General features: G+C 53.8%; 1 protein-coding gene across 1 annotated transcript in view; it reads left to right on the top strand.

The window, feature by feature from the left end:
- Positions 1-11,773: 11,773 nt before the first annotated feature.
- Positions 11,774-14,446, top strand: part of RYK (receptor like tyrosine kinase) — a 50,356-nt gene continuing 47,683 nt past the window's right edge. The window contains exon 1 of the mRNA XM_042878334.1: positions 11,774-12,056. Coding sequence (XP_042734268.1) covers positions 11,774-12,056 — 283 coding nt within the window. The remainder of the gene's footprint in view (positions 12,057-14,446) is intronic.

Raw genomic sequence — 14,446 nt, 5'->3', positions numbered from 1 at the left:
GAGTCAGAGCTGCTCCCGTCCTCGTGCTCCTGATCCTTGTGTCCCAGTATCCCCGTGTCTCTGTGTCTTTGTGTCCCTGGGTCCCCACGTCCTCAGTCTTTCATCCCTGCACTCCTGTGGCTTCAATCCCTGGGCCTCTGCACCCCTGTATCTTTGTATCCCTGCATCCCAGCTGAGAATGGATCTCGGTCCTCAGAGCATCCCTGGGGCTGGGCCTCTTCATCCTCCCGCCTCTGTTCTCCTCTCCATTTCCACAGCCATGCGCTGTGTCTGGAAAGGGAAAGGGGAGCCTATCGCAATCCCCTCGAGATGGAAAACACCACTTTAAAAATCCCCCAAATCCCCACCTTCCACCAGGATTTGGCAGAAAGGGGGATTTCCCCCGGTCTGCATCTGATAGAGGAGGACCCATGCAGGGGCAAACTGCGGGGCACAGCAAACCAGTTGGGCAGAGCATGCAGCCTCACGCCCCAGCTTGCTCTGGGTGCAGGAATGAGGCTCTGCCTGCCGTGCCGGCTCTCCCCACTGCAGGCTGCTCCTTCCTCAGCCCCAGCCCTCCTCCTCCTCCTCCTCCTCCTCCTCGTCCTCCTCTGCTGGAGCGCGCTGGGCGAATTCCTCATTCCTGTTCCCCGCGCCGCGCTGCCTGCCTGCCATCTTTGCATGCAAACAGTAAACAGGCTGTTATTATCTGGGATGCTTTGAATAACTGTGGCTATTTTCTCTCTTCCCAGTATTCTAAAAAGGCAAAAAATTCCCTGCGGTTTCTGAGTCAAGGTTTTTTGGGTTTTTTTTTTCCCCTCTTCTCCTTCCCTCTGTCTCCCTTCCCTTTCCTTCCCACCACCTCCATGACAAACCAACGCAGAGCTCCCTGCTCTGCTCCAGGGCTCTGTGAACCTGGGCAGCCCATGGGCTTTCCATCTCTGAAGAGCTCCCAACCTTCCAGGCATGGCCAAGGGCATTTCTCTGTTCCAACCATCCCGTGACTCGTGCTCAGAGCTGAGGGCAGATGTTGGGATGGAGTCCATGGGATGGGATGGCCTTGGGGCACCTCTCCCACCTGCAGGCCTCACGCTCAGCACTGAGTGATGGGGAGAGGTGAGAGGAAGGTTGTGAGGTCAACGGATGCTCTTTTAGGTGAATGTTGGGTTGTGGAGGTCGGGTTGCTTTTTGAAGCTCTCCGTTTTCCAACATGCCTTTGGAAAGACTCATGTGGAAATTGAAAGGCAGAGAAGTGACACAGCTCACTGCAGGGCTTTGTGCTTGCTCGAGGGTTTTGCTGCAGCAGGAAGGGTTGAGAGGTTTGGGGAGCTCAGCAGACCCACGTGCCCTATCTGGAAACCTTGGGACAAATTGGGAAATTCCACTTTTTCTGCCTGGTTGCATCTTCCAGGATAGAAAACAACACAAAGCAACCCAAAGCCAGATGTATGATGCCATGGAAGACTGCTCTATCAGCCATCCTTCATGGGCTGCAGAGCTCAGGCTGGGAGTCAGTGAGGCCCTTCTGCCCCATAGTGGGGCTGCACTTCCCATGGGCTTTGCTCTGGGGAGCGCTTTGTCCCCATGCACTGCTGCCTTGCCCCTATACAATGTCACTTTCCTTTCCACTTCAGAGCCGAAACTCTCCAAAACCACAAACGTGTAAGAATTTTTGTTTGCTAATCCAAGAGAAAGTACGTATTTTGCACTGTTCTCATGCTTCAGGAATTTACAGAGATATTTTCCTCAAATTTAGGGGAAACAGTTGGATTCGGGCAGAGCGAAGGGGTGGGAAGTTTCAGCTACTGATGCCTGGAACGGCACAGCCATGAGTGAATGAAGTCTCCTTGAAGCTCTCCATGGTGGCAGGGACTGCTGCCCTTGAATTCTGTGATGAAGCTGTAGTCCATTTCTTGGCAAGCCAGCACTGGAGTCCCACATCACCCCCAGCACCTCCAGCTGTGCAGCAGGGGCTCCAAAATCCCAAAACCCAGCTGGATTTTGGCACATTCAGGTTACCAAGCAAAGAGCCGGGTCAGGTGAGCCCATAGGCAAGTGCCAGCTGGAATTATGGCACGACAGAACGGTTTGGGTTGGAAGGGACCCTAAAGACCACCCAGCTGCAGCCAGGTATCCGTGGGCACCTCCACCGCATCAGGCTGCTCAGAGCCCCATCCAACCTGGCCTTGAGCACCTCCAGGATGGGGCACCTCAGAGCTTGGGGGTGCAGGACCCGCTCTCCCCACCCTTCTGAGGCACACCAAAGGATGTCAGTGGCCAAAGGGCTGCGGTTGTGGAGGTTTTTTTTTGGCACAAGCAGGCTGGGTTTCCCCAGCTTGGAGGAGCTCTGTTGGCTCTCCATCAACTTTACACCAAAATGGGTGGGCAGGGAGCAGGGCCTGCCCTCAGAGCAGGGCCACGGCCGCTGGGCAGCACCAGGGAGGGATGCAACATAATGAAGCTGTGGCAGCGCAGCGAGAAGGCAGCTTTCAGGCACACAGACACCGAGAGCGAATGGCAGAAGGCAGCGTTTGGCCTCAGCCGAAAGTGACGCGCACTGGAAAATATTCCCACCCACATTTTTACACCCTGAAAACGCGACGATTTTTTGTTTGTTTGTTTGTTTTGCATCGGGTCCAGCGCGAAGCAACGCAGAGCTGCCCTTGGGATCCCGCGGTGTGCGCGAGGGGGGCCGTGGGGTGCAGGCAGTGGGGAGCATTGCAGAGCCCCACACAGAGCCCGGCAGCTCCTGGCGCATCCCGACGCCACCAGAAGTTTCGGAGCACGTTGCCGTGGTGACCCAAATGTTGTTTTTTCCAGCTGTCCAAGAAAAAAAAAAGAAAAGAAAGAAAGAAAGTGGAATAAGGATAATAATAATAATAAAATGGAACCGATGAAGGAAATTCTAAGAAAATGAAATAACCTGGAAAACTGGCCCAGCTCCCTCCTCCAGGAGGGTTTCTCCCAGCGCACACAGCTCAGAGCAGGGCAGGGGACCGCGGCCGGGCTCAGCAGCCACACCGTCTCCAAATAGAGTGGCACCGAGCTGCTGTCCTGGTGCTATTTCAGGTGACGGCCCCATGGCTGAGACGCCCGTCTGCATTTTTAGGGGAGGACCGGAGCATGGGCTGCAGCCACTTTTACATCCCCAGGCATCCTTGTCCAGCGTGACCCTTCCCTGAAACGTGCTCGGTTCCTTCATCAGCAGGAGGATCAGGCTGCTCTCTGGGCTCCTCTTTTCCTCGCAGGCATGATTTTGGGACAGCAGTAACCCCATGGCCATCTCCTTGGTTTCTCTGAGCAGGCTCTGGTGTCTGAAGGGCTGCTGCGTGCACCGAGCGCTGGGGACTCACTGCACTCTCCTCGCAGGGAGCTGCAGGGAGCAACGGTGCCTTTCCATGTTTTGAGCCCGGGTAACGCTGTGCTGTAAGAGTTTGACTAGAAAGTGCTGGCTCGCTGCAACGTGTCAAGGCAAGCAGCCCTGCTGCCTGCTCCAGGTCCCGCACAGCTGCCCGTTCCTTGTGCAACACCCAGAGGTTTGCCAGGAGCGAGGCTGGGCCGTGGAGCAATGCGGAGGGACGGTGTCACCATTTCCCCCGGCACACAGCCTTGTGGTGATGCCCACTGCCATCCTACCCACCTCTTCCTGAACCCCAGTTTCCCAGGGGGAAGTTTATCAAATTGCATCTCAAGATATTGAAAGACATCGGTGCTCTGCTGTGTGTCCAGAGGGCAGTGGAGCTGTGAGGGGCCTGGGGCACAAAGTGGGATGGGGAGCAGCTGAGGGAACTGGGGTGGGTCGGTCTGGAGAAGAAGAGGCTCAGGGGGAACAGGAGGCAGTGGTGAGGTGAGGGTCGGCCTCTGCTCCGAGATTAACAGTGCTGGGATGAGAGCTGATGGCCTTAAGTTGTGCCGGGGGGGAGTCAGCATCCATCCCTGGAGGTGTTCCAGAGCCGTGGAGATGTGGCACTGTGGGATGTGGTGGGGTGGGCTGGGGTTGGGCCTTGGAGGTCTTTTGAAACGTAATGATTCTGTGATTCAAACAGAGAATTCTGTGCATCCTTTTGAAACTCCCCAGCTTTCCCTGCAGTCTCAGGGCTCCAGCAGTCTTTCCAAGCTGTGGGATGAGCAGCATTCCCCCAATGTCGTAGCACTGATGTAACGGGTGGTGAATCAGTGGGGATCTTTCTGCCTTACCCATGTCATATCAACCACCATTGATGAAGCTTTGCTATTTAAATCTGCAACCCAGTCTTCGTAAATGGTGAGTAACTGCTCCGTGTCTGATTTCAGCCCCACGAACCAGAGAGAACAGCAGGAATGCAAAACTATTCAGGGTGAGACCCTGCTCCAAACAAACGGGACGCCAGGCTCCAATCCCAGCGGTGTGTGACATTATAAAGCGTGTCAACAGCAGCTGCAGCCCTCTGTTAGGTGTGATGGAGGGAGGGGGGGGGGGGATTGCAGTGCTTGTATTTGCTGCACTGGGAAAGGAAGCTCCCTGCCACCGAGGTCCTGGTGTTCCCCTCACGTGGGTGAATGAACTCCAGGGCCGGAGCTTGGAGCGAACACCGTGTCCACATTCTTCAGCCTGAGCTGGGAATGTCAACTCCTGTCCCGTCGCCAAGGGCCGCATTCCACCCCGATGCTGCTCCCAAAAATGCCAGCACCAAACGGTGCTGTTTGCTCTGGGAGGAGGCTCGAGGGTGACTGCTGGGTCTGCTTGGGTGTTTGTGCGTGCATGGCAGGGCCAGGCAGGGCTCAGCCCGTGTGTGACTCCTTTGAGGGGGGGGGGGGGGTTCAGCAGGAATTCAGACCCCAGGGACAGGAGGGAGGACGCGGGGAATTCGCTCTTGCAGCCGGTTGCCATGGCTGCATATTTCAGAGAAGCAAGCAAAGGGAAAAAAAAAAAAAAAAGAAGAAAACCAAAACATTTTATTGGGAGGGAAGAAAAATAGCGGGGCGAAAAAATGCAGAAGAGCGATGAGAAGACCTAGCGAGGCCAAGAAATGCATGAGGTCATCCTTAGAAACTGGTGTCTGAGGAGTTCTCTGTAGCTCAGGCTACTCTAATATTTATCGTGTGTTATTTAAACCATGGCTCCTGGAAGCAGCTGGGCCCCGCAGTGCTGCGTGCTGCTCCAGAGCACTGTTAAAGCTGGAGCTGGGCTGGGGGAGCAGCTGGGAGGGGCAGGGGGGGACCTGGGGAGAAGAGAGAAGCGGTGGAGGGGTCAGTCCTTCATGGGATGTCCCCAGGGAGTCCCGGAGCAAATGCTGGGATGGGAGGTGATGGTGTGAAGTTGCACCAGGAGAGGATCAGGTTGGGTATCAGGAAAAATTTGTGCTCAGAAAGAGCGGTGAGGCACTGCACAGCTGCACAGGGAGGAGGGGTCACCGTGCCTGGGGGCGCTCAGAGCTGTGGGGATGTGGCACTGAGAGATGCGGGCAGGGGTGGGCTGGGGTTTGACTTGGGGATCTGAGGGGTCTTTTCCAACCTTCTGTGATTGCATGCTTCCCTCCTGCAGCCAGGTGACCACAGGAGCAGCCTCCGTAGGGGTGCTGTGAGGGCAGTGGCAGAGCTCCCAGCACCAGCCCACCCGGGGCGCGAGGCTCGGGGCTCAGCGCTGGGCGCAGTCCTCCTTCAGCAGGGAACCGGGTGCTGGAGGAGGCTCGGAGGGATCGCACCCATCCATCAGTCCCTGCAGGAAGGTGCAAGGAGGACGCAGCCAGACTCTGCTCCGCGGTTCTCAACCCCGGAGGGCTGTTTGTATGCCGGACACCCCCGCGTGTCCCCGCCGCGTCCCCGGCGCCGCTCGGTCCCACGCCGGGCGGGCAGTGCCACCTAGCGGCCCGCTTCGCGACATCCTGCGCTCCGGAGCGGGGATGTTGAGGAGCGATGATGTCTCAGCGATGTCTCACCGAGGGTTTCCACTGGGGGGTTTTGCCTGACGCAATCCGGAGTGGGAGATGCTGTCTGGTTTCGTTGTGCGTAACGCGAGCTGTGAGATGCCCTTATTACCGAAAGCAAAAGGCACGGCTGTACATTTGTTGAGCACAACTGCACGTTGGTTCTTTGCAATGTTTGGTACTTGCAATACCAAGCCCAGGTTGGGATTCAGGGGTGCTGGGGAGAAGGGTGACAGCACACTTACAGCACTGCTGCCACCCTGACCCACAGAGGGACACACTGGGGCACAACCTGCGGGACACAGAGCCCACGAGTGAGACCAGAGCGAGGACTGAGCTCAAGAGATGGGAAATGCCAAGGGAAGAAGCTGCTGAGGCCTCTCGGGTCAGGAGCAAGGAGGGTGCTGGCATGTGGCACAGGAACGCCCTGCTGTCCCGCTGCCAGGTGACTCGCTGCTGGGTCAGCCAGCCTGGATAACGCCTGGCCTGGGAACCAGGGGAGATCTGAGGCAGTAAAGAAGCTTTAACCAGAGGAGGTGATGGCACACATTGCCACCAGGTTGTGCAGCTCTGCAGGTGGGATCCCTGTGGGCAAGGACAGCACGGTGGGACGCTGCCATCACCTGGCTTCTGTGCTTCTTGGCTCCATGTAAGGAAAATGCAACATAGGGAGGAGTGAAGAATGCTGCTCCGGGACATCTGGGACAGCAGGCAGAGCTGGGAGCACAGAAAGAGAGCACATGTAAATGGAGCAGCAAATCCCCAGAGCTTGCTATAGTCATTTTCACTTCTTCAAAGCATTAAGTTACTGTTGAGCCGATCAAACATGGGTATCCATCACTGCCCATGGTGGGAGTCACTGCAGAGTGGATGGCGCAGCAGGGACTCCAAGAACACCCAGAACAGTGGTATGGGAGGAGAAGGCTGTCTGTCCCCAGCATTTTCCTGACCCTTCCCTCATTTTCATGATGAGGATTTCTGAAAACACGCCATTCAAAGAACGGGATTGTCGAAAGCACAAAGCATTTTAACGAGGGGAAACATCCTGCTAAGTCTTTTGGTTTATTGCTGTTGAGCACGTTCCAAGCCCTAAGAGAAGGACTCAGAATGAAGCTATTAAAATAGTTGGCTTATGGGACATGCAGTGTAAGCACAATTAAAACCAATTCAGGTCTAGTTTTACCTAGAAAGCTTCTCATTGACAGGAATTTGTTTTTAAGAGGTAAAATCAGTGCTTTCACTAAAAGACATCCAGCTGAGCTTATGGTGCAGCTGTATTGCCCAGCGCTGGGAAAAGAGGCAGATAATGTTTGGCCACATTACAGTGCTGAATCCAGCCAAGGGAATGGGCACCACTGCTGCCCTTCATCCCTGTGGCACCTTCTGGTCTGCTCCAAAGGCCACCAGAAGCTACAGAAAGGTTCCTGTTGCCCATAATGGTGTTATCCAGCACTCACCGTGCTTGGGGAGGTTTGGTTTCTCCAGTCAAATGGTCACTGAGAGGAATCTGGGAGTCACCTCTCTTGCATGCCCTGCTTTGATGGATCCAGGACTGGGAGCCAGTGAAAGCAGCTGAATCAGCCAGTGCTCCTGGTTAACTTTGTCCCTGTAAAAATGGGGCTCTGAGTGCTATTTCAGAAAGGAAGTCAAAGCAGCACTTTCCACTTCCTCGGTAAATGCTGCAATTGCTGCCTTTTATGAAAGAAGGACGGGCTGCAATAACTCCTACGACTAATTGCCTCCATTCCTATCTCGTGTGTGGGCTCTGACAAATCCTGCTAAGCCATAAAACAGCTCAAGCTGCCAGAACAGAGGGAAAGACTTACTGAAGTGACCTGAAAGATGTGACTGCAGGATTTTATAGCTGCTGCTCAGCTGACTTCCCACTGGAAAAGGGGAAGGCACAGGGGGCAATGAGCTCTCTGATGATCACGCCAGGGCCATTTGGAATCACGTGCAAGGTCCATCTTTTCCACAGAGACGCAGGACAGCCCCTGAAGACACATTCTGAAGGTTTATTGGTGAGCATCCAAAAGACCAAACAAGGGGTAGAAATCCAAGGCTGCTCTGCTCAGTCCATAAACAATGCGAGCATCATTGAACTTTGGGAACAACAGGAAGACAGCAGCAGCAGGGTGATATGGTGAGACTCCCCATCATCGTCAGGACGTCATCACTTGTCATTTGTGTGTCACCATCATTGCATTTGCTCCTGATGCCAACTCCCAGCTGAGCGTGAAGAGCTGCACACAGAGCAGAATGCAACAGCACACCCCTGGAGCCTGGCAGTACAGCTGCTATCTGTTGGCAACCCGACGACACGCGTGCCAGCACCTCACAAGCATCCCAGTGATGGAAGAGGTGAGATGGCCGGCCACCAAACGTGAGCAGTTTATTTTGCATTTAGCAGCATCACAGCACACAATGCTCCCCTTAAAAGGCAAACAAAGGCAGGCACGTCTCATTCCAACCACAATCTGAAATCATATTCAGATGCTCTGCTCTCCTCCAGCCTCTGCTTGTTCAGCACCATGGTAGCTCTTAGCTTGGTATTCCCAGGATGGTTTTTTTTTTCCATTAAATGCTACATTTCCAGGAACTTGTATATGATGTTTCACTCAGCAGCCATGTGAGCTACATTCCCCTCTCTCTATAAATACAACAGCCTGAATGGTGGGAAAAAAAAATAGTGATTAAGGCAGGCAGAACAGGAGAACTGGAAACCCTGGGACACTTGGCTCTGTGGAAGATAGAAGCAGCACACCCCTCAGAGAAGGGCAGCAGGCAAAGGAACACCTATTACCCCTACCCACAAGGCCACCAGTGTCCTCAGCTATGGGAAGGGGTTCCTGCTGCCATTGCAGAGCCCTTTTGAAGCTGTTTGGGAAAATAAATACTAACTAGCTGAGGACGTGTCATGCCTATGCAAACTCAGCTCTGACATCTTCCCCCAGCTCTTCTGACTCTGAAATCCTGTCTGCCCATTACTAATGGCTGCTCACGGACAAAGCTGAAGCTCCAAGGTGTTTCAGTGCAGAAGTGTGGCTTTGCTCAGGACTGAGATGAAGACCACAACCTCCATAGTGTGGCTGTTTTGCTATGCTGTATGCTTTCTTCCAAGCCTGTCCCAAACTTGGGCCCAACAAGGGTCATCTTATTTTAATAAAATGTTAGATTTCAAAGGCAAATCTGGATTGGGTCACGTGTGGGGTCACTGCTCCTTGGGCTGAGCAACCAAAGTGCAGCTTTGTTGGACACCATCACAGCACTCTGCTTACCTGGTTCATGTGAAGAGGAGAAACCATTTGAAGACAAAAATGGATGCCCTGCAGGCATTCGAGGCCAGGCTGGATGTGGCTCTGGGCAGCCTGGTCTGGTGCTTGGTGACCCTGCACACAGCAGGGGAGGTGAAACCAGATGATCACTGTGGCCCTTTTCAACCCAGGCCATTCTGTGATTCTATGAGAAATGATGGAAGAGGCAAGGATGTCTGTATCAACATGGAGGGACCAGTCCTGTTCCACAGGGACTGCTGCATGGTCATTGACCATCACAATTTGATGCAATCATTACTGAAGTCCTCCCCTTCTTCCAGCACCCACGTATACACTGCTATATTTTACACACTTTCCATGTCCAAATCTGTCAAGCTTTCATCAGTGCCATAACTTGACTTCCAAAAATGAATACCAGCTCCTCCACGCCTCTCGGAACACAATGGGGTGAGTGCTGATAGCATCATGCTCCGAGCACAAGCAGTGCTGCCTCCCACAGCCTGGCCAAGCAAAACTTTTCCATGAGTGCTGCGAATTCACAGCTATTGCTAGCAGCTTTCCATGGAGAGGCCGTATCCTCTTGCAATATATAATCTTACCCAGAATGGTTTTGAAAGACCGTGAACTTGATCCTGCCAAAAATAGTCTGTGCAGCCAAAACAAATCAACAGAAGATCTTTAGCATTTGGGCTGGCTCGTGAGTTACATTTTTCACCTTTTTCAAATGATACGTTGCTTGACATCCACGAAACCTTCATTTGACTTCTAATAACCCCAAGCATTCTTCTAAGTGTAGCAGACAGCATTTTAATTATACCAGCAGGGCTCAGTAAGCAATCAGCTTCAAGGGCATAGCAGAAAAGTCATGCCAGCAGCAACTTGAGCCCTAATAGTGCCTGTATGCAAGCTGGCAGATGTATCCTAAGAATGTGTTTATTTGCATTTGGTTTATGTGGTTTTGGTGACCTTTCGTTAAAATCAGCCAGTGACTTGCAGGCAGCGAGCTGCACACTTGCTGAAAAGAAATGCAGTAAAATAATCTAGCAGGGGTCCTGCTGCTGGATATTACATTTCTTCTGGACGTGACATCCCCGCCTTTGAGGCAGGGGTGGCCAAGGCTCAGGTTAACGTCGTGGTGTTTGCAGCCGGATGGCTGCATGGACATTGCCCCCACGCTCTCGAGGAAGGCCAGCAGCTCAGAAGCACTTATCCTATCAGATATAAAGTTTGGGTAGTAGGGTACAACCTGCAGAGCTCCGGGGAGAAAGAGGGCACAGAGGTGTCTGCCCCTCACTGACGCCACCCCGCATGATTCCAGCTGTAGGCTGAGGTGGAATATTTTTCCCTTTGAGGTCTTCAGGGGACCTTTTGAAGACCGTGCTTTCTATCTCAACGTGTAGATGGGGACACAGGTAGGTCACTTATGGGTCTGGTCACCACCAGGGGCTGTTTTATAGCAGCAGAGTCCCATGTAAACTACCTGCTTACCTCCACAGGGAAGCCTGTCAGCATTTTGTTTGGTGGTTGGGTGCATCTCCAGGTGTTCATTGCTGAAACCCATGCCTGGGGAAAGGCAGCTGCAGGAGATGGCGGTGCACTATGAGCAGTTAGGATGTGACAGCTGGGTCGTTATGGCTGCTGCCAACAGGGGCCTTATTTTAAGAGAGCAAATAAGGATTGCTGCTGAAACAGCCTCAAAAAGAGCCCAGCACGCACTCGTTTAATGCACTGGTTTTGTGACCATTTCCATAACCCCGTTTGGGAATCCTAAGCTGAAAGACACAGCTGAGTTTTGAGGGTGATCGCTGCAGACCCACAAGTCGTCTGTCTGCCCACGAGTCCCTAAGCGAGGTGCGTGAGGAAATTCCTGGAGCCTGACATCTGCACCATGGCTGAACTGCAAATAAACACAGGGTTTAGAGGGGCTATTCTGGGTTTAGAGGCCGAGGACGTTGCCTGCAGGGAAGCTGTGGCACGAAGGGCTCTCCGGCAATCACTGGTGTTGTCCAGTCGCCCAGCCAAGACTCACGTGTCATTTTCAATCTCATTTTCAGCTTTCCAAAACTTCCTCTGCCTTCCCGGTCTCACAGCTATGGGTTGAGACCCTCCGACCAAAGCCCAGCCAGCTGCTCGGGGGCGACCAGAGGAAACAGGTTGGATATTAGGAAGAATTTAATCTCAGACAGAGCAGCGAGGCGCTACACAGCTGCGCAGGAAGGTGGGGAATCACCAGGCCTGGAGGCGTTCAGAGCCGTGATGATGCGGCACCGAGGGATGCGGGCAGCGGGCACGGCGGGGTCGGACTTGGGGATCCGTGGGCGCTTTTCCACCTCGGTGATTCTATGAGCTTTCTCCCGGGGCGGACGCCTCGCTGTTCAGGGGCGCGGCACGACGCTTCAGCCTTCGGTTAGCGCTCGCCTCGACGCCGCCGACGGCTGAGGGCTGAGGGGCGGGACCGGGGCGGCCCTGAGGCGGCGGCGGGGCTCCCGACGGCCGCGGGGGGGCGTGGCGCGCGTGCGCGGGGCGGGAGGCGCAGCCATGAGCGGCGGGGCGGGGGGTGGCGGCCGCGGCGTGTGAGGAGGGGTCGGCGGGGCCGCCTCCCTCCCCGCGGAGATGGTGCCGGGGCGCCGGGGCCCGGAGCGCGGCGGGGGGCGGCGGCGGAGGGGAGGCGGGCCCCTCTCGGCTCTGGGGGAGGCGGCTGCGGAGCCGTGCCGGCGGGGCCCGCGCCGCCATCTCCTCCGCCTCCTGCCGCCGCTCCTCCTGCTGCTGCTGCTGCTGCCCGCCGCCGCTCGGGCCGGCTCCGCGTTCGGCTCCGGGCCTCCGGACTGGCCTCCAGCCGGCCCCGGGCCCAGTCTGAGTTTGTACCTGAGCGAGGAGGAGGTGCGGCGGCTGATCGGTGAGCGCTAGGCCCGGCGGGGGGGAGGGCCGGGGGAGGGGGAGGTGTGGGTTTGGGGTCAGGATGGGGCTGAGGGCGGTGGGATGGATGGGCGACGGGGAGCCGTGAGAGCGGGGGCTGAGCGTGGAGGAGCGAAGCCGGGGAGCCGAAAGGAGCGTCCGTGTGGCCTCGTGCCCCAGTCGTGGGGGTTTAAGGGAGGAAAAGCAGCCTGGGATGGAGGGCCGTGGGAGGGATGAGCTGAGGCTGGGGTTTAATGAGCGAGGTGAGCGGCGTTCAGAGGGCGCGGAGGGGACCTGGCGATAATCGGGTGCATGTGTGAAAGGAAACTTAATTTCCACTACTGCCCCGGTTCTCGGAGGCCATTGGTGAGGTTCCCCCATCTGGCCCGTTGCTGAAGGCTTTCGGAGCAGTTCTGTGCGTGGAGAGGTTTAAACAAAGATTTGTTTTCTGCGGGCTTTGGCTCATGGGGACTCTCGTTTTGAGACTCCATCCATCAACCCTAAACAAGGACGTTGGTATCCCCAGCAATCGGTTTTTCAGGAGGTGGCCTATGGCTCTGTAAGCTCAAAGGCAAAATCTCCTATCAGCGTAAGGCTTCCATTGCACCAAATAGGCAAAACGTCTCCAGCGTTGCTGATGGAGTTGGGGACTCGGAGTGAATAGTGTTGTAAACATTTTGTTTCTGCTGTCATCATTTTTACATCACGAGTGCTTGCTGCCAGATGCTCTGTTGCAGGCAGAGGATAAAGAAGTCAGCCTTGCTGTTTAGCTGAGTCTCCAAACAAGTGATTAATCTTGAAACTCTAAGATCTGAGCTATCCGTTTCTAGAGTCTGAAATGTGTGTTAGTTGGGCTTGCTCAGGCTTCCGCTGGTCCACCAGTGTAATTATTCATCATTAAGTATAACACGAGGAAGACTTCTTGTTGTTTTTTTAAGCTAAATTGCAGCCCATAATCTTCCTTGTGGGCATGCATTGCTTATGTGGCTAAAGCCACTTGCTCCTCAGGTTGTCTGTACCTGTTTTATGTTGTTTAAAGTATCTGACACATAAGGATCTCTTCTGTGACCCCAGAGGCCTAGGTGCACTGCAAACTGGTATGGAAACAACAGGTTTCTAATCATCTGAAAGAAGTGGCAGCTTATAACTCCTTGAAGTTCAGTTTATCTCATGTTGTTGGCATAGAAAGATTTCATCTTAGGTGTATTCCGTTCTACAAGCTGGACACAGCTGGTAGGTGCCCGTCTGTATGCTTCTCTCAGAACAAAGTCTGAAGGGACGCAGATGCATTTGATTCAGCTCTTTGCACAACTGTTCTTTTTAAAGGTTCAACTTTGTAGCATCTGAAACGTGCTTACATAGAACCAAGTTTGTTGTTAAAAAGTTGCATCAATGTGTGGACTTCTGAAGTTTCTGTAGCTTCTTTTAGGAAAGCAGTGGACACCAGGACAATCATTCACAGTGGGCAGGAAAATTGCACTGCTTGTGTAAGTGAACTGTTAGCTTCAATGGAGCTGCAGTATAAACATACAAACGACATTGTTTTACCTTTTGTTTGTAAACAGACTCGATCTCTGCTACTGTGTTGCTGTGGTTAAAGGGAAAATTCTCTGAAGTGTTAATAAACACGAGTGATGCTTGGTACAGCACATCTATCGTGTGTTTTCCGGTTTCTTCAGATTGCTCCCGTGCATCCTTAGTTCACAAGTTGATTTGGAACAAATGTAAGCGTGCAGCCGTGTGTGTGCTGAATCGACCGTGCCCAGTGATACGGTGCAAGGCTGGAGCACCCTTGGGGTCTGGTGTAAGGTCTGCTGGGATGTATCCGTGTGTGGCCAGGTTGGGGCAGTTCAGGAGAGCACTGCAGTGCTTCTGCTCTGCACAGAAGTAGAGTTCTATGTCCCACTGAAACATGGCTTTGTTTTTTGTTTAGGCTGCAGCTCTTCTGCATGCGAGGTGAAGAAATATTGGCTTCACGTTATTTGTGGCTGCTCTTTGCTGTGGAGTAGAGGCAGGGCAGATAGTATGGTTTGTAGTGAAAACTGCCTGCTACTTCCCTCTGTGTTTATGCTTATGATTTCCACTGGCAATCTGCGTGATTCTGACCATATGTCTGCCTTAGGATTAGCTGTTTTGAAATCTTTAGAACTTTACACAGAGGAGAACTGGAGAAAACTGGCTTGCCTTTTCGTGTGAGATGCATCTTTATTTTGAAGAGCTGCAGCATTCGCAGGTCCCAAAAGCAGCGCTTGCTGTATGGCAGACAGATGGTCTCTGTGTCAGAAGCATCTCTTGCCGTTCCCGTGGAAAATGTTCTCAGCCATCCAAGCCGTGAGCCTGTTGATGGCATTGATGAAGATGTTACAGAGCACCGCTCCCAGTTCTGACCCC

This window comes from Lagopus leucura, unplaced genomic scaffold (genome assembly GCF_019238085.1).
Source record: "Lagopus leucura isolate 7727_CA_CO unplaced genomic scaffold, USGS_WTPT01 Super-Scaffold_100021, whole genome shotgun sequence".
NCBI classification, from domain to species: Eukaryota; Metazoa; Chordata; class Aves; order Galliformes; family Phasianidae; genus Lagopus; species Lagopus leucura.
This window is presented reverse-complemented; position numbering and strand designations above follow the sequence as displayed.